The sequence below is a fragment of the Homarus americanus genome, unplaced genomic scaffold, assembly GCF_018991925.1.
Source record: "Homarus americanus isolate GMGI-L3 unplaced genomic scaffold, GMGI_Hamer_2.0 scaffold21314, whole genome shotgun sequence".
Classification (NCBI taxonomy): Eukaryota; Metazoa; Arthropoda; class Malacostraca; order Decapoda; family Nephropidae; genus Homarus; species Homarus americanus.
The window spans coordinates 3826998-3850055 of NW_024720811.1; the positions used below are offsets into that span (position 1 = coordinate 3826998).

A 23058-nucleotide genomic window follows, 5' to 3' on the forward strand; every position below is an offset into this window, starting at 1 on the left:
TATATATATATATATATATATATATATATATATATATATATATATATATATATATATATATATATATATATATATATATATATCTGTGCACCAGCCATGGCTTTGTTACTTCTCTATACACTCTATACACTGTCAACGGTTTTCCAACAATAATGGTTTGGCAGCCTCCACTACTCTCTGCAACATCTCTACGGCTTTACAACAACCATGGCTCGCTGAGCACCAAGCCAACGCTTCACACAAATAAATTAGTGTCCTTCAATTAACCATTTACCTTGTTTGGCTTGACGAGCCGCTTGTGCCTCTGATGGAGATAGTTACTGCTTTGACCGCGTGGGAAGCCTTTCATCAACACCGCCTCTAGTCTTGTAATTAGAGAGTTAAACAAACCAGTAATTATATGTTGTTGACGATACTGTATATCGATTAAATATTTGCTCCAGTTTGGAACAGCTGCAAAGAATTTTCCACTAGACTTAAATCTTATTAAGTAATTAGATTGTGTAGCCAATTTCTTGAGCAGCGCCTCGTGTGCTGTAACGAGGCAGTTAGGGAGGCGGTAATTATATGGGTGTGAGGGTACTGGCTATTGGTTGCTTTGCTTTATTATATATTAACCTTAACTTAAATATTACTGAACAATTAATTCAATAACTTTGTAACAGAGGCTAATTACTTATTTCGTTTTACTTCCCCAGAATTTTAAACGCCCATTAATTACTCTCTATTCGATTCAATTAAAAAAAAATCCGATTATTTAATGCCAGTGTCATATTACAACGATAAACTGATTAAATAGTTTATTATAAATTTGATCAACCGAGTGACTGTATGGAAGAAGTACACGGTGTTTGGTAAGTCCGTGTGCATTTTTCTCAGCCTCAATAACTTTGTATGGATATGTGAGAGACGCAATGTTTAAATAACATATAAAAGGCAAATTGAATATATTTTTGTTACAGTTACTGCATACATTATACCTTTCAACATAACCACCATCTTCCGTATTACATCTTCATACAGGTTATAAAGGCCAGTTAGCTGAACACGACAGAGTAACAACCGTAAACGCTATACATTATAAACAGATATTTACCTTAAGTCAGCCACATTCGGTCTGCTGGTAACTGATATCCAATTAGCCTGGGCTGGTAAACCGCAGCTGTGAGTTCTATTGTATTTTCCGTGTCAAGGCCGCATAGATATCCTCCCTCATGGGCCACAGTACAGGAGATCAACACCGCGTCTACGAGCCGTAACACAGTAAGCCTCTTATCTACTTACTCAGTGTAAATCCTACTGATATAAAACAAAGCTTAACGTGTGCTGTGGTATCATATTTAGTTATAACGAGGAAACGACGACTCAGCACACGCACAGAGTCAATAACCATAATAACCAGAGCGTCAGCAGCTGGAAGGAACCGCCCGCCGCCACAGCAGTAGAAGGAGCAGCTGTAATTAGGAGGTTGAGAGGGCTTTAAACCAACATTATAGTGTGTACGCGGCTGGGGACACCCGCTTGTTGGTGACACAAGGCGCCTGTGTGGTGGTCTGCAGCCCTCACTCCTTACCTCCACCACTACCACCACCACCTCCTCCTCCATCACTACCACCACCACCTCCTCCTCCACCACTACCACCATCACCTCCACCACCACCACACTACCACACCATCACCTCCCACCACCAACACCACCACACCACCACCCCACCACCACCACCACCCCTCCACACTCCACCAACACCACCACCACCCCACCACCACACCACCACCACCACCACCCACCCCTTCCACCAGCCACCACCACCACCTCCCCCACACACCACCCCTGTCACCACCACCACATCACCACCTCCACCACCACCACCACCCCTGTCACCACCACCACCACCACCATCAACACCACCATCCCTTCCACCACCACCACCCACCACCACCACCTCCTCCTCATCCCCACCACCACTCACACCACCACCACCACCACCACCACCACCACCACCACCACTCCACCACCACCACCACCACCACCACCACCACCACCACCACCTCCACCACCACCGCCACACCACCACCACCCACCACCACCACACCACCTCCTCCTCCATCACCACTGCCACCACCACCACCACCACCACCACCACCACCCCTCCTCCCTCCATCACCACTACCACCACCACCACCACCACCACCACCACCACCACACCACCACCACCACCACACCACCACCACCAGAACAGCATCACCGACAGCAACACCAATCAACTTCTTTTCTCTCTGTCTGTATACCTGCATCACCCATTTATGTCTGTATGTATGTATGTTTGTTATTCTCTTTGTGTGTCTGTGTCTCCGTCTTCTCTCTTTACCCCTTTATCTATATCTCTATCCCTACTTCTCTTTCTCTGTCATCCCAACTCTATTTTTATTGTCTCTCTTCCTTTCCTCTTATCTCTCCTTACACACTTCCGCTGTAAACCTCCCCTCCCACCCCCGTCTCTCCATCCCACCCCACCTCCTCTCCCCTCCCACCCCACCTCTCTCTCTCCCACCCCCCTCTCCCTCCCACCCACCTCTCTCCCTCCCACTCCCCCTTCCTCTCTCTCTCCCTTCCACCCCGCTCCTTCTCTCTCCTCCCACCCCACCTCCCCCTCCCAGCCCCTCTCCCCTTCACCTCTCTCTCCTTCTCCACCTGCCTCCCTCCCACCCCACCTCTATCCCTCCCACCTTCCTCTCTCTCTCTCCCTTCCACCCCACTCCTTCTCTCTCCCTCCCACGCCCTCCCCCTCTCTCTGAATCTAAAAATGTGACGATAGTTTTCCACTTGCGCTCCTCTTGATAGCGTTTCCTTACCTCACTGCTCAGACGCAATGTTCCACAAAATGGTTTATATTTTAGATCGTTCTATTCATTCCTTACAAAGAAATTCAAGTAAATGTTTATATAAGAAGAAATATATAAGATTTCCCTGTTTACATTTGCTTCTGGAAAACGATTTCTATTCTTACGTAATATTTATCATAAATCTCAAGATGGAGAGATAAGGACTTTATGTACGATAGGGTTATTATTCGTCAACAGAATGAGGAGCCGAGAGAGTTTACGACTTAATAATAAAACCTATTTAACTTTAGTTTATATCAGTCAATAAAACACAAAACCTGATATTTAAAACCTATAAGCCTGTTTTATTTTCGTGTTAAAAAAAAACAGAAAAAACATAGAATCAGTGTTTTTCTTCAGATGGTGAGAGTAGAGAGTTGTAGTATACTGTTTAAATGGTGTAAATTGAGGTATAAATTTGATAGATAAAGTATTCATGAACACCGACCATTGGGGGTTATGGAGGTATTGAGTCTGAGTTGTGAACACTTAACGAGAGAGGCTCAGGTGGTTGATTCTCTGAGGCGAGTACAGGTTGTGTGAGGAGAGTACAGATTGTCTAGAAAGAGTACAGCTTGTCTAGAAAGAGTACAGCTTGTGTGAGGAGAATACAGGTTGTCTAAAACGAGTACAGCTTGTCTAGAAAGAGTACAGCTTGTGTGAGAGTACAGGTTGTCTAGAAAGTTTACAGGCTGTCTAGGATGTTGTCTAGGAAGAGTACATGTTGTCTAGAAAGAGTACAGATTGTCTAGAAAGAGTACAGCTTGTCTAGAGAGAGTACAAGTAACCCACAAACAACCTAACTCCACATTCTCCCTACATTAAATTGGCCTTCAGGTGTGAGAAGACGCCTACAAGAAGCTCATTCAACCTGACGGTGACGCTGACGACGATGTTCCAATGAGACTTTACCGATTCGTATGCTAATATTTTTCCCTTAATTAAAGATAGGAGAAAAGATCTAGTTCCAGTAGAGTCTAGGTGCAATTTCTACGCCATTTTAGCCACGTATTATATTGGTGATTCTTAACGGCTCGTAAGTTAATGTTTTCATATTGGTGGAGATAAGAGAATTTATTTTATTATCAGGATGTAATGTCGTTTGTAGTTAAGATAATATTAAATGCACTATGAGACTTTACTGTAATTTGATATTTTTTCCTATCCCGAGTTAAGGGAAAAAATAACTTACGGAACTCTGAGAATGAAGGCTTAATAATCACAGCGGCTAGGTCAACACAGCTTTATTATCTCGTATGATAAATTAAGTTGTAATTATCTAATATAAAAATGAAGGTAATAAAGTGAGGATAAACATTACCCAAGGCGATTATCTCGTCACTACCAGACAACTGACGTCACACTTTCGTTATTAATTTCTTGGTGACGTCACGTTTAAAGTTAGATATATTAGACGAATTCTATCTGGTGATGTTTTCTATTTAATTTGACTTGGTGAAATGATTCAACTTGGTGACGTCAGCGTTGAAGGTATTGACCTAACTTGGTGACGTCAGCGTTGAAGGTATTGACCTAACTTGGTGACGTCAGAGTAAAATTAGTAAATTTCAATCGGCGACAACAGTTAACAAGATGAATGAATTTTTCTCAGTTGGATGAAATCACAGGTGGATGAATTCATGGGTGGATGAAGACATAGGTGGGTGAATTTACAGGTGGATAAAATCACATATGGATGAAGACACAGGTGAATGAAATCAAAGATGGATGAGGTCACAGATGGATGGAATCACTGATGGATGAGGTCACAGGTGGATAAATCACATATGGATGAAATCACAGAGGGATGAAATCACAGATAGATGAAGTAATAGATGGATGAAGTCACAGATGGATGAAATCAATGATGGATGAAGTCAAAGATGGATGAAATTACAGGTAGATTAAGTCACTGATGGATGAGGTTTTATATGAATGAAATCACAGTTGGATGAAATCAATGATGGATGAAGTCATAGATGGATGAAATTACAGGTAGATTAAGTCACAGATGGATGAGGTCTTAGATGAATGAAATCACAGTTGGATGAAATCAATGATGGATGAAGTCACAAATGGATGAGGTCTTAGATGATTGAAATCACAGTTGGATGAAATCAATGATGGATGAAGTCACAGATGGGTGAAATCACAGGTAGATTACGTCACAGATGGATGAAATCACAGATGGATGAAGTCACATATTGATGATGTCACAGATGGATGAAATCACAGATGGATGAAATCAGTGATGGATGAAGTCACAGATGGTTGAAATCACAGGTAGATTACGTCTCAGATGGATGAGGTCACAAATGGATGATAAGAAAGTGTAATGAACAAGCATCAGAGGGCGCACACAAGGAGACTAATGCTTCAGTAATGCAATTTTCCCTAATGAACAAAAGTTGAGCGCACGAGCTAATGGCGACGCCAGTTTACATTAAAAATTTCCCTGGGAGAAAACGAGAGGAATTCCCAGTACTTTAAATGACTCACAAGAGACAGAGGATGGCATTCTGCTTCGTATTTTTTTGTTTTTGTTTTAGTTTTTGTTTAGTTTTTATTTTTGTTTGTGTTCTGTTTTGAGATAATTGTTGTGTCTAATAGGTTAAAATATTCGTGTGTGATTACCGTAATTAGTGAGGTACAATTATTTAAAGCAAGGTAATATGCTGATTATACACAGACACAGAGACATACACATGGAGAGTAAAAAACACACACACACACACACACACACACATACACACACACACACACACACACACACACACTCTCTCGTCATTCCAGAAGTTTACCCATCAGTGTAAATAGTTAAAATAAGTTGACATTCTAGGCTACACCTGTTGAAATGAAAATTATCGAGCAGGTAGGGAATTACTGTGTTGTAATTCAGGTGTTGCAGGGCGGAGGTGTTGTGGTGGAATATTAATGCCATTGTACAATTTTTATCACTTTATCATTTGGTCCAACTTTGGGGACGGAATTAGAACGCAAAACAAACTTACTCACCAGGGCAATATTTTAATACAAGTTAATGACGTTCCGACGCTAATTTAATTCAGTAAGAGACTTTGTTTTAATTATAAATTAACTGTGTTTTAATATAGCTGTAAAAATCTATATTAAACCGAGTTACTTTGTTTTACATATAAATTACAGACCTAACCTAACCTAACCTAACCTAACCTAACCTAACCTAACATAACCTAACCTAACCTCTTTCTTTGTCTTGCTCTCACTCACTCACTCACTCACTCACTCATTATTCCACCTCTCCCTCTCTCCCTCTCTCTCTCTCTCTCTCTCTCTCTCTCTCCTTTTTTTATGTCACTCTCTTACTCTTTATTCCACCTCTCTCTTTTTTCTTTCTCTCTTCATCATCCTCTCTCTTTCTGTCTATCCTCCTAGGAATTCTAAATGGATTCCCGGTGATGTGAATAACATTAAGTAATTGATGACTTTTCTGTGAATCATGAATTTCAGTCCATGGTTGATGAGTTAAAGTGAGACAGCATATACGTAAATATCTATCTATCTATCTATCTATCTATCTATCTATCTATCTATCTGTCTGTCTGCTTGTCTGTCTGTCTGTCTGTCTGTTTGTCTGTCTTTTTTCTCTCAAAGACACACTCACACACACACACACACTCACACACACACACACACACACACACACACACACACACACACACACTCACGTTGAACATGAAGGTAACGTTATAGGCGGGTGGGTTGGCCCGAGCCACACACACGAGGGTGGCTGAGTCGTCCGCCCGCAGCCCACCCACACTTTTCTCACCGCTCTCCCCATCCTCAGCACCCACCCCGTCCTCAACGCCCACAACGCCCACGCCTTCGATGGTGATGCTCGCCTCAGGAACATCTGTAAAGGCAGGGGCAAACATATCTATCAGAACTTGAAGATAAGGTTAAGGGGATCTATCTGAAGGTAAATTATAAGGTGGTATTGATAACATGACTCTTCAGAAACATTCGCAGCTAAAGGGACTTACTGTGCAGGAAGAATCTTATGGTTATTCTTGTTGCTATTTGTTATAATGCTCAAACTTTAACTAACAGACAATTGTATTTATATTTTTCCTCTCAATAAATTCTGAAAAAAAAGCTGTGTTTATCATGGCAAACTAAAAAAATTATTCTATTAAACGTGAATATACAAAATTAGACAAAAAAATTAAAGTGACGATTTGTAATATTTGATGACGTGAATAATATTTTATCTCCTGGCTATTATTTCACCCAAATGTTGCTTGTTGTCAAATATCAGTGGGGCAGTTTAATTAATGTGTGTTTACAATACTCCCGTGAGCATTGATAACAAAATTCGAGAGAGGAATTAATGTTATGGTTAAATTAGGATACATTCGCTCGCGTATAGTAACTGTGAGTGATGCAGAGTGGCCTAGTTGAGAAAGATTGTTTAGACTTTAATGGGTTAAATCGAAACATTATTTAGGTGGATTTCATTTGTACTTGAGTTTCTCCCTTCAAGGTGGATTTCATTTGTACTTGAGTTTCTCCCTAATCAAGAATTTACCCTATAATCACTCTCTCTCTCTCTCTCCATCAGTACTCACAATGCACGGTGAGTCTGGTAGAGTCTGTGGCAGTGAGGTGCGGCAGTGTGGGTGCGGCGGCGCGGCACTCCAGCAGACCTCCGTCGTCGCCAGCAGTAGCCAGCAGACTCAGCTCAGATACCGTAGAGTCCAGCCCAAGACTCTGCTGTGATGGGAGATGTTTGTTAGCTCACCCCAGACTGTTGTAGTGTATTAACTCACCCCAGACTCTGCTTTAATACGTTGAAATGTGCGTTAGGAGAGAAGGGGAGAGGTAATTAACTAAAGGGAAGGACTTAAGTCTGAGTAGGTATGAGAAAGCGTAGGAGACAGTAATTAAAATTGCCGAAACTACTCATAAATCATAACACATCGTTCCCAATAATCAAACAACACCACAGAGAAAAAATACAAATTAATATATACATCACAGGAGTATTATTACAGTATAGATGGTCTCAATAACACACAGAATAGACAAGTCTTTAAAGTTTGTATTACCTATATCTAAAACTCCATCAACAGATACCCGTTTAGCGTCAGAAGCAGGTGCCAGGTGATAATTGGAAACTCATTTATGGCAGGGAAACATTGACTTGATTATTGCACTGTGTTAGCGAACAATAACCAGTTTGTAAAGCAATGTCGAGGGTGAGAATTAAGAGCGTGTTGTGTGTCAGGTGAGAGTTTCTTGGTGAGAAATAGGAACTGTGAACATTGTGTTGATGGGAAAGATGAGACTTGATTAGATGGGGCGGGGTGCTAGTAGAGAGGCCCTGTAGGGGAGGCGGGCACTACAAGTGAGGGAGGTACTACAGGTGAGGGGTGGCACTACAGGTGAGGGGTGGCACTACAGGTGAGGGAGGCACTACAGGTGGGGGGAGGCACTTCAGGTGAGGGAGGCACTACAGGTGGGGGGAGGCACTTCAGGTGAGGGAGGCACTACAGGTGGGGGGAGGCACTTCAGGTGAGGGAGGCACTACAGGTGGGGGGAGGCACTTCAGGTGAGGGAGGCATTACAGGTGGGGGGAGGCACTTCAGGTGAGGGAGGCACTACAGGTGAAGGAGACACCTACCACATGGATGTCATGGGTGAGGTGTTGTCCTCTGAGCCACCAGGTAAGGACAGGTGGGGGTCTGACTCCTGAAGCTTCACACTTTATGTTATACGGGTGGCCTCCTGACAGCTTCTCCTTAGGGGCATGCAACGACACCTGCAGCTCAGAGTCTGGAAAGGAAATCAAGACAGAATAGCGTAAGGTAATGCACATATAAACCTCCAACTGTGTGAGGGTTTAGGGTCAAGAATAAGATGGATTAGCGTAAGATAATGCGTTTGTATACAGTTATTATGTGTATAGAGGAGGGAGAAGGGAGCGTGTGAGGGCTTGGTCCACATGTATTTGGATTCACTATTTAACTATACAGTACATTCGTATACACTTTACACACACACACACACACACACACACACACACACACACACACACACACACACACACACACACACCAAGTTAATAGGCTAAAATTTTCAACCAAACGCAAAATGTCTCTTATTCAGCTTCGTATAGGTTGGGTGAATCAAGGCAGAATAAAGGAAGAAAAACCATCATCAGTAGGAAATTTGTTGTGGCCTTTGACCCTTAAAATATGACTCTAATTCTATCTCAATATATTCCATGCTAAACAATAAAATAAATCCCGTAACAAAAGATAATAATAACACGAGACTTGAGTATAAATATAATCTTCTATACACTTAAAACTCTTACCTACAGCCATGAATAAATGAGAAAATTATCCCCCACATATTGCTGCCATAAACAGCGCCAGACACCAGCTGCTCTAGTAAGGTTATATCCTACACCTGTTTTGTAAATGGAACAATAAGCTGCCGTCGACCTGGAATTATGTGTTGTTTATTTCCATGTTGATCACCAGGTCAGGCTGTAGGGATACGGACCTATGAATTATGGATACTGTTTTTCATGGTTTATTTGTTTTGACGTGAAAGCAGTGTTGATGGCTGCAGGTAATTTAATTATATTATCTATATTTAGAACCCGACCAAGAGAGATATTTAGCGTGTGTTGTGTTTTATATTTTTTATTTTCTGTGCATAATTATAACATTACGGGTATAAATACTTTGGTGTGTATTATTAAAACTCCTCCTCTGTTCTCTCACTTGGGGGGTAGAAGAGACAATACCTTGAGAGATAAAGAGAGAGAAGTTGTTAATGAGGTTATCAGGAAGGTAATACAAACACCTGTACTTGAGGAAGTTGTACCCTGATGTGCACCGTGGATATATTATGATGAATAAAAGTAATACTCGTGCTTTAGTGGAGGAGGGATTGTTTGTTAGTTCAGTGAGTGATGTTTATTGTCAATTACTAAATCACGCATAGAGCCCCTGACGCAGCTAGATCTGACTTAAGGTTATTTATATTTAATGTGATTTAGTTTAAGAAGATCATTTTAAGTGGATTTGGCAGATTGGGACAGCCTTATTTTCCGTCAATGACTGACTGACTGACTGACTGACTGACTGACTGACTGACACCACAAAGAAAAGTTTCACACCTAGCTCCCTTAGCATGACGGAGGCACTTAGTGAAGCCAGAGCAGGTGTGTTGGCCGCCTTGCAGGTAAGGTTTTGGGTGAGGTGGGCACTGCTGACGCTCGCCAGACGAAGGGTGTTAGTGGCGTAAGCTGCTGTGGGTGTGACCGTGGGCGTGGCTGTTGACTTGACGCCCTCTTGGTGCTCCTCTACCTCTTTGTCCAGCATTGTTGACCCCGACCACCAGGTGACGTTGGGTAGTGGCTTACCTGAGGTGGAGAGGGAGTGAGAGATAACGTAAGGCGTTTGAACTCTCTCACACACACACACACACACACACACACACACACACACACACACACACACACACACACGTACCTCCTGTGGCCCTGCAGGAGAGGGTGAGGGGTTGGCCCTCCTGTACGGCCGCCACGTCGTCCACCAGAGCTCCTCCGGGACCGTAGATACGTAGCTGCTGGGGCAGGTCTGTGAGGGAGACACCGTGCCTCTTATAACACCAGTACACCGTGACCTTACGAAATGAATCTTAAAAAAAGCAAGTGTGATTATAAATGGACCATAAGACTGCGAGAAGGGGTGGGGAAGAAGAGAAAGGAAGAAGAGAAAGGGAAAAGAAAAGGGAAGAAGAGAAAGGGAAAAGAGAAAGGGAATAAGAAAAGGGAAGAAGAGAAAGAGAAAAACTGGAAGAGAAGCAGCAAAAGGAAAGAAGAGACAAGAAAAAAGAGAAAGGGAAGAAGAGAAAGAGAAGAAGAAAAAGGAAAGAAGGGAAAAAGAAAAACAGGAAGAGAAGAAGCAAAAGAAAAGAAGAGACAGGGAAGACGAGAAAAAAGAACGAAGAAGGTTCAAGGCAGGAAGTCAGCCACCAGCCTCAGCTCCCCAGGGCAAGGTGATGTGTCCCAGGTCTCGGGGCATGACCGTGTTATCCGCGAGATATAGTTACACTGTGCTACCTGCCTCTCCTCCTCCTCCTGCTCCTCCTCTTCTTCTTCCTCCTGCTCCTCTTCTTCTTCCTCCTCCTCCTCCTGCTCCTCCTCTTCTTCTTCCTCCTCCTCCTCCTGCTCCTCCTCTTCTTCTTCCTCCTACTCCTCTTCTTCTTCCTCCTTCTGCTCCTCCTCCTGCTCCTCCTGCTCCTCTTCTTCTTCTTCCTCCTCCTGCTCCTCCTCCTGCTCCTCCTGCTCCTCTTCTTCTTCTTCCTCCTCCTCCTCCACCTCCTCCTCCTCCTCCTACTAATACTACTACTACTACTACTACTACTACTACTATCGTACTATTACTACCACTACTACGCCATCTATGCACGATGAGGATACACACACATACTGCCATGAAGATAAAAATACTACTCTCCAAAATATCACGTCTATTACTAAAGTGAGACATCAACACAAGGGGGAAAAGGGAGGAAGATTGAAAAACTTTGGAAAAAGATTAATGACCCGACCTCCAAAATAGAGCCTTTCAACGAGACTCAATGGAAGGATGTTAAAAGTTATGACACCACATGTACACTGACCACAAGGGAGAAGCAAAGTTTGGAGAGAAATTTGAAGGTATAATAGTATATATCTACAAACTTTGAAGGTTGAGAAAGTGACCGAAATGAGAAATCCTAAAAAAAAAAAAAACGGTAGAGAAAAAATGTGATGAGAATACGTATTTAACTTTTAATATTCCCTCGTCGTTCTTTTAAGACACAGAGCTTATGCATAATTCAGAGAACTTAAAGGAATACTGAGGAAATTATTCTTTCAGTATATCATGAAAACCTAGACCAAGTGACAAGAAAACACTAAATAAGTCCAGGACAAAGAAAACGTAAAGGAATGACAAAGAGAACCAAAACTTTTGACAATATGAAATGAAAAGAAATTTACGAGAAGAGATGAATTATTTTAATGGGAATAAATACATAGATATAAAATAAAGAACATCTCAGTATACGATGAAAGGAGTTAAAAGAAATTATAAAAGTTTATTATTTAGTAATGAAGAATACTAAGTGAAATGACAAGAACCAGGTAATTGTTTGAGCATAAGATGAAAGAGAAATTACCTTTGAGCTCACAGAGAGTTTTGGATTTGGGTCAACGGCAGGAGAGGCGGGGGGAGATATTACTTTTGTGGATGTGGATGTGGATGTTATATATATATTCCATTCAGTGCTGTTATATTGTACGTTTTTAGTGTTTTGTATGAGGAAAATGTTAGGGTAGGTTGATTTAGGTTTAGTGAGGTTAAGTGAGATTAGGTTTGGTTTGGTTAGATTAGGTTAGGTTAGGTTAGGTTAGGTTAGGTTAGGTTAGGTTAGGTTAGGTTAAGCCCTACAACTTCTATATGGTAACACATTAGAAGACTTTCCCTACTCTACATTACCCCAAAATTGTCTGTAATATGTACCAAGAGAAAACAATCTGAATGTGTTTTGTTTTCTGGGATGCTGCGATCGGGAACAGTTTTCTGATAGCGTAATCGTAAGAAGAAAGAATATATTTTTATTTTTATCTTTAATTTATCTATATTATAAAGAAACCACAACAGAAAAGACCCCCATGAACATTAAATACACTGACATAATAACAGTGCATTAATTTTATTTCTTTTAACCTTTAGTTCATGAGAGACTAACGTAATTACTAACCATACAACGCACTTTAAAGACCATAGTTGTTGAAGCGCAGTAATAACTTTATAACGTCACCAACTAATTGCTTCTGCATCATCGACTCAGGTGTACAGGTAAAGGTATAAAGTTTCATCATTGGCCACTGAGATTTTTGTATCCATGGTATAGTTTTTTTTATTGTTTATATACTCAGAGATTCCTGGCTGGTCTTCACTTGAGTATTAAACCTTTACTAGAGTACTTAACCTTTACTAGAGAACAGAACATTTACTCGAGTACTAAATCTTCCCTCGAGTATTAGACCTTCAATCAAGCACGAATTTTTCACTTGAGTAGCAAACCTTCACTAGAGTACTAAACCTTCACTAGAGTACTAAATCTTCACTCTAGTACCTAACTTCTACTCGAGTACTAAACCATTCCTTGAGTACTAAACCATCCCTTGAGTAATAAACCTTGACTCAAACACTACACACACACACAAACTTATGACAGCAATCCACTCTCAGTAAACACAACTAAACTCCCCCTCTAACAAGTCCAAACACCCAATTACCTTACTAACTACAATAACAACCATCAAAAACTTCTACACTTACTCTTCAATAACAACTACTATAAATATTCCTCTATGTTATTTATTAGTTATTTAATCACTAATAAAAACTGATACAATTTCTCCTCTTATTACACAACTAATCTGACCAGAAAGCATGTAAGAGTCAAATGGCAGCTCATCTTTCAGTCATATATAATTTCTAGTTAACATCCAGGGGGTGGTAAGAGGAGGGTGTTGGATTCCACTCAGTAAGATCGTTAGGGTGTTGAATCCAAGTAATCCGCTAGAGCCTTAAGTCCACCGAAGAGGATCTGATACGCCAGCGAGGTATCTTTACCGTAGGAAATTATCGTGTGTGTGTGAATGTATGATGTATTGGTTCATGTGGTAATGTTGTGTATTATTTTGTATGAGGGGAATGATGATGAGGTGTTGTTAAACATACATCATACATATTGATCTACAGTGAATTAATACACACACACACACACACACACACACACACACACACACACACAGTACCTACAGGTAGATAAATTACTCATATTTAGATCTACAGTGACAGACATACACACACGTATATATACCCCGCCTTCATACATCTTACAGCAGGTAAAAACGGCATAAAGTTATACTAATCAGATTATTCCTTCCCTTTTTTTTCAGCGACGTTTATTAATCAAAACATTTCATATTCTCCACGAGTGAAAAATTTCTATGTAAGAAAAAAAAAACGAACTTAATAGCGAAATCTCTCTGAAGACTTTACTAACAAGACATTAATTCCAAAGAGAGTATTTTCTAAGGAATATAAACCCTTCCTTCGCTTATCTCGCTTATCAGGGATTAATGGACTTTGTAGCTGCATCTCCTGTATAAGCGGATATCAAATTTCCTTTTCGTGTGGATTCATTATTCACGGAGGATTTTACTGAACGGATATAAATAGACTCGGATAGTGTCTGACAACACGATGTATTCAGGTGAAAGTGTTGGAAGTGTTAAGATTCATTATTGTGTAGTGTGGGTTGGTGAGATGGTGGTGGTGGTGAATACTGTGGCGTTGATGGTGGGGTAGTGGTGGTAATAGTGGCAGTGGCATAGGTGGAAATGATAGTAGCAGGGGTGGTAGTGGCAGTAATGGTGATGGGTGGTAGTGGCAGTAATGGTGATGGGTGGTAGTGGCGAGGTGGCAGGGGTGATAGTGGTGGTAGTAGTAGTAGTAGTGGTGAGATGAGTGGTGATAGTTGTGGTAGTAGTGGTGAGAGGGAGGTAGTGAAGGATGGACACTATAATGTGAAGGGTGACAAAGAGATGGGGGGGGGATCACTGAACCAAATATGTGCTGGGTTACACAGCGTTAAGGGTTCCCTCCCCCTCCCCCGACCCCCTGAGTATGGCGGAGCAGCATGTGTGTGGATGTGTCCGTCTTTCTTTATATCTTTTCTTATCCTATTTACTTACTTTCTGTCTTTCTCTGTTCCATCCATTAGTGTTTTCTGTCTATCTATTTTCTCTTTCTTTCTTTCTTTCTTTCTTTCTTTCTTTCTCGTTCTATAGTTTCTTCACTCACTCTCTATTTTTTCATTCTATCGATTTTTAGTGTCTCCCTCTTTCGTTTCATCAATTTTTCTTTTCTCTATATCCCTCTCTCCCGCCTCTCTATCTCTCTCCCTCCCTCTCTCTCCTCTCATTTTCTCTTTCTATTCCCCTTTTCTTTATCTCTCTTATCTCTCTGCAGTATAAACATGAGGGGCGATCTGGGCGTTGTCCGAGGTTGATGATTGAAGTGGAGGTAACAGTGATAATCTGAGAGAGAGAGAGAGAGAGAGAGAGAGAGAGAGAGAGAGAGAGAGAGAGAGAGAGAGAGAGAGAGAGAGGACTGGAAGTCAAGGCGACAGCGGTATTCGCCCTGGTCGCTAAACTGCACCTCCCTCACCACCAGCGCCCAGCTCCACCACCGCTGCTCCTGGTCAATCCTCCCGCGACCCTGGAAGAAATCTGAGGCCCTGGTGCTCCCACTCCCCTTCTGCTGGTGTCGTAAGTCCACGCTGTGAGGGGAGGCAAGGGAGGTATTGGTTGTGGTGTGTTAATATTCAGCATTGGTTGCCACGTAAAATGCACAGATGTAGATCATGGGAAATATATGATACTTCCTGAATTTGAGTATATCCAAAATGTGAGAGTTGAGGTTATATATTCAGAGGGAGAGACATATACAAAGCATTAATTCAACGTAAGTGTTATCAAAGCCGACACTGTAATATACCAAATGGGTCGGTAATATATTGAAACCTGATAGTGGCAATAACAATCTAAAACTTCAATGTTTTTATTTGGTAAATAGACGTGATACTATATGTTCTTATTTTCAGTAATGGTAGACATTTTTAAAACATACAGGATATTAAAAAAAGAAGCTTATAATCATAAAAACCACATATATTTATAAAACCGAGAGATAAAAACCACGACAACACCTGTTTCTTGAGACACTTGTAACTCACCTGAACACCGGGGTCTTTGTGCCATTCTTGTACCAGAGGACCAGTATAACAGGCTCCTCAGGGGCTGAAGTCAAGTTACACGGTAGTCGAGTAGTCTGTCCCCGCACAGCGTATACAGCCACCAGTGGTGCTGTGAGAACACGACAACACACACATTAATGAGTTGATTATACCACTACCCTTCTCCATCACCCCTCTCAGTGCTGTAGGGTATCGTCTTCACCTACACGTCATAACCACGAAAAGATTATTATGGTAAGGCAAGACTTAGGGCGAGGTAATCAGAGAGGTGTGTGAGTAAGGTGACCCGCGGAGCTAGTAATGATGTCAGATACACCGGGTACAAGAAGAAGGCGAAGGGGGAGGGGAAGGGGGAAGGGGTAAGTGGAGATTTAGAGGGCTATGTGGGTAGAGGAGAGAGAGGAAGCTCGAGAAAGAGAGAAGAAAGAGAGATACGGATAGAGACACAGAGAAGAGGTGGCGAGGATGTCGATGGGAAAACAGAGGAAGGAGGAGGTGTAGAGACGAGAATGAAAGAGACTATAGAGGCATTACAATAACGCATAACGAAGTAAATACAAATTATGATACAAATATATAAAAGTAGGTAAGAGAAACAGGGAAAATGTGGAGTAACGAAGGAAAGAAAGAAAGGGAATTGGAGAAATCAGACAAAGACACCCATGTAATCCAGAGAACCATGAACCATTGAAATTTTAATCACGATTGCCAGTACGTTTTGCATTTCACTCATTTTCACGTCATTAAATATAATATAAACACTCCTCTTCACGTACACAACACGTACAGAATCGAATAGTAATAACAAGTTAACTATAAACCTTAATGTGACCACTGAAAGGAGAGGGGGCGAGAATCACTCATATAAACGTTGTCAATATAACACAAAGACTCGAAGTAGTGTTTGTTGGTGAGTGAGTGTCGTTGTTTCATATCCGCCAGTAAGTGACTTTAAGATATACTCAGTTACAGAAAAATAATAATAATAGTTAATATTATTATCTTTATTACAAAACGGAAAGAAGTAATGCAAAGTCATATTATTACACAAACACCCGCAACAGACAAGTCTTGCTAAATATAACCTATTAAAGCTCACCTCCCTCGTTTACCTACCACAGTAGTGTTATCATCAGGGCCTGCAGGAGGGAGGAGGGAGAGGTGGGGATGCAGAAAAAGAAAGAAATGAAGAGAGAAATTCTGAACAAAATGCGATGGAGATAGAGACGAAGGAAGACCCAGGAAAACGAGAGAGGTGGTCGGTCACTACCAGGTACACACGGTCCTCGAGGCCTTGTGGAATGGTGCCATCGAGCCGAGGAGAGGCGGGCACGGCACTCATGATGACACCGGGAGAAAGACACACACGAGATGGGAACTGACTCACGCTGAGGTGAAGAAGATCGTCCAGGTGATCAGGTAGAGACCCAAGGAGAGCGGGTCCTCGGATTACATTGTAGGATAGAGACTCCGCATGTGAGGGAGATATTTACAAGCGGGCAGAAAGGAGAGGGTGCATCCCATGATAGGTTTTTGGACAAAGGGGGCAGAACAAACACCCACAACGACCAGTACTAAAACTTTTCAATAATCATTTTTCCTCGAGTTGACATCTTTTATGTATGGTGTTTTTTTTCCGTGGTGAGTATACTTACAGGAGGGTGGTTGATAATATATATATACAGTATATATATATTATCAACCACCCTCCTGTAAGTTTATCTTCTGTCGCTAATTATCTAGTTATTTTCCAAGTTTCCCCGAAGCAAAAAAACAAACAAACTTTTGTTATGGTCACGAGAAGTGCTGAGAGTGTGAGAGATGAGGGGGAGGAGAAGAGTGGAGAGGAAGAGAAAGGAGAGGCTAGGAGAAGAGAGAAGAGCAGAGGAGAAGGTCATCACCAAGGGCGTCATTAACACCCTGGGGGGACTTGACTAGTTATTAACTCGCGTCATCACTCCTCCTGACATCCTCCCCAATTAGACAACTTAATTACCCTGTTCCCTCAAGACCCCGGCCACTTTGTGATCACAGGTGCTGAGGGGCAGACCAAGGCTTATAACTCTCTAATTTTAATGATTTGTGAAGTGTAATTAGTGACCGCAGGCCCCCGTCTCCTTAATATACTCGGCGGCAATGTTACGTTAAGAAGGACGGTTTATCTTACCCTGCCATGCACCTTTACTGAACCTGCTGGGTGTTTGGGTGAGTTGGTGGGTGTGTGGAAGAGGATGATATCACAAGTCTCGGCTACAAGGACGCCACAACATCATCCAATAATAAACTAAAAATTACCTTCCACTGGACATTTTACAGTTAGTTGTGGTACTTCAAAGACGAGTTCCCTTTCATTAGGTCGACTCCCTCTGACTCACGACAACCAAACTACCTCTCCGTAATCCACTGCCAAGCCTCGTGTTGTATGACTGTTTGGTGTCAACGATATAATAATAAAAAATAGCAAATTATAACCAAAAAGATTATATTTTGGTAATTTAGTACATGAAAGGTGGATACTTTTTTTTAACAAAGAAAGTTCTCACAACACGAAGATATAAAATTACATGGAGTAATTTTACCGTCAACCAACACCCTCTTCCCTCTTCCTGTACCTTTTCTTTAAGGTGTCATAATACCACTGGCATAATTAAGTGTAAATAACGATCTAAGGTATATTTAAGATAAGCTGAACACTTCACAGGTAAATTTCTTTTAAGACTCTCCCTTTATAGGATCAACACGCATACAATTATATACCCAGTCTCCCACCCTCAGCCTCTGCTCTTATTTAAGACGCCATAACACCAGTGGAAAAAAGAAGAGAGAGAGAGAGAAAAAAAAATCACAAATTGCTTCACTATCGCAGTTGCCACGAGGAAAATTAAATATCTTGGAGGAACAATAAACTGCTGGCGTTACGATGTAAGTTTTTTTTATCCTTGACTGAAGGTTAACACGCCCAGTGACCAAAGTTGTTAGCGAGATGTGGTAAGACGGCCATTATCCAGTTCACGAGTGGTACTACACCTTCCGCCTCCGTCACCAGGTCTCTCTCTCTCTCTCTCGTGTCACCCACAATTGGTTTTGGTATTTTTATAATTTAGTTTAATTTGATGTATTTCGTGTGGGTTTTTTTTATGGATTTTAATTGGAGGTGATATCCCATGTTCTGTAGTGTTTGGATATATTAACCTTTATTATTATTATTATTATTATTATTATAGTATCGTAAATATATGACCTCAATTGAAACATAAAAGGCAACTATATTAATAAGGATTAAACCATCTTTCTCAAAGGGTTTAATCATCATCCTCAATAAGATTTAATGATAGAGGTCGTTTGAGGGAAGTAACAATTGCTGATGACTTGCAGAAAATTTCTTCCTTCATTATAACCTAATTTCACGCACCTGTAGATACACTCACCTGTTGGATTAATTAATTATATATTGTTATAAGAAACTTACTATATACTACTCACTCCCACAACATGACACAGCATTATATCACAGGCTACAATACGCTAACAATACTTAACTGTACTTATGTGATTATTAGACAGTGTTATTATAATGTAAAATGAACATGTGGTTATAATTATACTCGTATATAAGGCTACTATATCAGTGTTCTTATAGATACTGATGAAGAATATCGGATTTTTTTTTATTTCACGTAAGTCTAATTAGGAAAAGTCCTTAGATTGGCAGACAGACAGACAGACAGATAGACAGACAGACAGACAGACAGATACAGACAGACAGACAGACAGACAGACAGACAGACAGACAGACAGACAGACAGACAGACAGACAGACAGACAGATAGATAGATAGATAGATAGATAGATAGATAGATAGATAAATAGATAGATAAATATTAATATATTCAGTGAAATTACCATACAAGTTTACATTGCTACATAGACATTACAGGTAAACAAAAGACTACAGGTATACAAACAATAGTAAACTATGAGGTAATTTAACCCAAGATAACGAACAAATCCATCATGTGTTAATTTCCTATAGCGTATACCTATCATTCATTAATGGAATAAAAAAAAAAAACCACCTCCACACACTGCTCTAATTTTAGGGTTAACTGTTTATATTCACCGAGGAAAAAGTGCGATGCTGAGTAAATTTTCTGGTGAGGACATAACAGCCAGACGCCCTCCCACTCCCTGACGCCTCGTAATATTCCTGCGAAGTAAATGATGTGTTTTTTTTTTCTTTTTTTTTTCATATACAGGGAAGTGTTTTAACTCCTTTAGTACGAGATTAAACCCTTGAGTACGATGACCTTAAGCAATGAGTACGATGGTACTTCCTTGAGTACGTTGGTATTAACCCATTTAGTACGATGGTATTAACTCCTAGAGTACGATGGCCTTAACCCCTTGAGTAAGAGGACCTTATCCCATTGAGTACTAAGACCTTACAGTCAACGTATTCAAAGATTAAAATCACTGTACTCAAAGGGCTAGTGTTATCGAACTCAATGAGTTAAGGCCATTCTACTCAAGGGGTTAATGCCATCGTACTCAAGGGGTTAAAGCAGTTTTAGGGTAAGATAGGTGAGGTCTCGTGCTTACCTACATTAAGGGCTAAACTAGGGGGTGTTTAGAGAAGGGTAAGTAGTTTAGTACCAGCGTTAATTAGTGGTAGAATTGGTAATATAATTTCATGATTACGTTGAGGAGGGTAACGAGGTTGGATAAGAATTATTTTACTTACCTTAACCTTGGTAAAAACGATACAATCCAGACTTAACATCATGCAACAGATTAACCCATAATAAATACTCAAACATCCATTAACGAATTCTTCTTAACTTTTAGCATAAAAAAAAAGATTTTGTACATTCTGCTGTCATCAATCTGCAATATATATTTGTAAATATGAATTCTCTACGACTAGCAATGTACGTACGTTAATTTTCCCATGAAACTGAAATAAAATCACAAATTCCCGAGTTGAAAAGATATTATGGTCCTGAACGTCCTTATTTAATATATATGGCAGACACCTGACTTTACCTGATGATCGAGCACGTTTACTTCATCTCAGGACGCGACACAGACAAGCCCTCCATCCGCCTCGATCAAGACCTCTATCATCACGTGGGTGAGATCTGTCCTTCACTACCTAGGGCTCTCCTCATCCTCGAGTGATTGGTTAGTTTTCTCTTGACTTGAAACTCAGGCAAAATTGTTTCAGTGAGATTGGCTTCTGTGTGTGTGTGTGTGTGTGTGTGTGTGTACATTTCAAATAAACGAATTCACCCACACAAAAACAGGTCCATATACAGACATACATGCACATACAAAATCACAGGTACACACACACACACACACACACACACACACACACACACACACACACACACACACACACCCTAACCCTAACACGCACACACACAGACTCTTGTATTTCCATCTGTGCCCGTGCTGCTGTTTGTGAATAAATAAAAGAAAATGAAATGATAACATACTCGTCTCTTTCCGAGCCTTAACCCAAACATAACGGTACAGTACTAAAACGGCCTCTGTTCCTCTCCATTCACATTCTCTATTTTTCCCCTGTGTTTCTGCCCCCTCTCCCCCTCCCTTTTCTTTCATTTATTTCCATTTCGTTCTATTCCCTATTATTGGTTTCGTTTTGTGTTCGTTATTTATGTATTTTTTTGTTTTGATAATTTTGGTTTGTCTTTCATTTTTTTTGTCCCAGTTTTTGTCATTTGCCTTGTATTTATTTTTTTCTTTGTTATTACTTTCTATTTTTGTATATTTTTTTTAATTTGTCTTTAATTTTATCAATATCTTATCATCATTTCGAATGTTTTTCCACGTTTCTCAATTTCTTTCCATTTATCCCCGAATTTCTCTCTATTTCTTTAATTTCATTCCATTTATCCCCATTTATATTAACTGCGAGTCATTTCACCTCATATTTACCTTACCTCACCTTACCTTACCTCATCTTACCTTACCTTACCTTACCTTGCCTCACTAATTAAGATGTAAAGGTAATCAGACACCTATGTGTTCATACCTATTATGTTTTAATTATTGAGGTACATATTATCAAGTAAGGTGATTATCTCTTCCCTTCTGCCCCTTCTTCAGGTTATATGATGTAGTGGACCCTAGATATTTAACTCCTCTAAATAGCTCCTTCCCTCTTCCTAACCCGCACTAATTTTGATATGATTAAATTATCCTGGTTTACAAAATTGCCTTCATCTGTCTCATACACACTCTCTCTCTCTCATCTCTATATTCTTGTCCACACATTTAGTTGACGTGCTGTTTTCCTCTCGCCCCTTTTCATGCTGATTTAATCTCCATCAACACCCGAGCCATTTAGACCATTTATACTTTCTAAAATTCCTCTTTGCTCTTCATTTATAAATCTCGCTTTACAAATTCTTATCACACTATTGATTTGGCTTTTTTTTTAGTGTGTCAGAACCACTCACTCAACATATAGGAGAAAAATGGTCTTACTTTTGAGTGGATAGAATTAAGAAATAATACAGGGTGTTTATAAGGTATCTGAACCATTTTAAAACGTAGATAATTAAAAAAAATATATATATGGAAGACGGTGGAAATCTACTAAAAAAAGAAGAAAAACAATATGAGCTGTTTGTCAAATATATCAATCCTATGTGTTTTATCTGTTAATGTTGATGAAATACGAGTAATTAGTTTTAGATATATATCAGATACTTTTTGGAGACCCTATACAGTTTTAGTAATTGACTGTTAGATGTAGATTATGTCACTCCCCACAAGCGAGTAAGTGTAATGTGGTGTGGAATGTCCGTAGAGTTATTTACAATGTAGTGTTCCCTAGTAAGTGTCGTCAGGTAATCTCAGGTGTACATCTCATTAGTGGGATATACTCAAGCATACAATCAAGTCACCTCTCTCATTTAAAACTATGTAAACAAACTAACAGTGTTCTTCCTTTGGTATTCATATATTTCTTTTGGTAACTATTTTATTTGATTTTTAACTCGCTGCTTATGTTAATGGTATTGGAGTGGGGGTTATTTACATGTGTTTATAGAAGTCCCAGTGTGTGTGTGTGTGTGTGTGTGTGTGTGTGTGTGTGTGTGTGTGTGTGTGTTATTTTCCTAGTCCTTATCTATCTCCTCTTCTCTTATATGACCATTCTTCCTCCTCTTCCTTATCTTTGTCTCCTCTCTGTTATCTATTTTCATCCATTCATTCACTTCCCGCGTTTCTCTTCCCCTTATATCACTTATTTTCCCTCAACTCTGT

General features: G+C 40.4%; 2 protein-coding genes across 2 annotated transcripts in view; both read right to left on the reverse strand.

The window, feature by feature from the left end:
* The window catches only part of LOC121861241 (hemicentin-2-like), a 21658-nt gene extending 11033 nt beyond the window's left edge, over positions 1 to 10625 (reverse strand). Inside the window, exons 1-5 of the mRNA XM_042358888.1 lie at positions 10410 to 10625; positions 10055 to 10300; positions 8546 to 8697; positions 7491 to 7635; positions 6591 to 6775 (exon numbers count right to left, since the gene is read on the reverse strand). Of these exons, the coding sequence (XP_042214822.1) occupies positions 6591 to 6775; positions 7491 to 7635; positions 8546 to 8697; positions 10055 to 10259 (687 nt within the window). The 5' untranslated portion in view covers positions 10260 to 10300; positions 10410 to 10625. The remainder of the gene's footprint in view (positions 1 to 6590; positions 6776 to 7490; positions 7636 to 8545; positions 8698 to 10054; positions 10301 to 10409) is intronic.
* Positions 10626 to 12411: 1786 nt separating this feature from the next.
* The window catches only part of LOC121861251, a 70551-nt gene continuing 59904 nt past the window's right edge, over positions 12412 to 23058 (reverse strand). Inside the window, exons 2-4 of the mRNA XM_042358898.1 lie at positions 15742 to 15871; positions 15118 to 15285; positions 12412 to 12436 (exon numbers count right to left, since the gene is read on the reverse strand). Of these exons, the coding sequence (XP_042214832.1) occupies positions 12412 to 12436; positions 15118 to 15285; positions 15742 to 15871 (323 nt within the window). The remainder of the gene's footprint in view (positions 12437 to 15117; positions 15286 to 15741; positions 15872 to 23058) is intronic.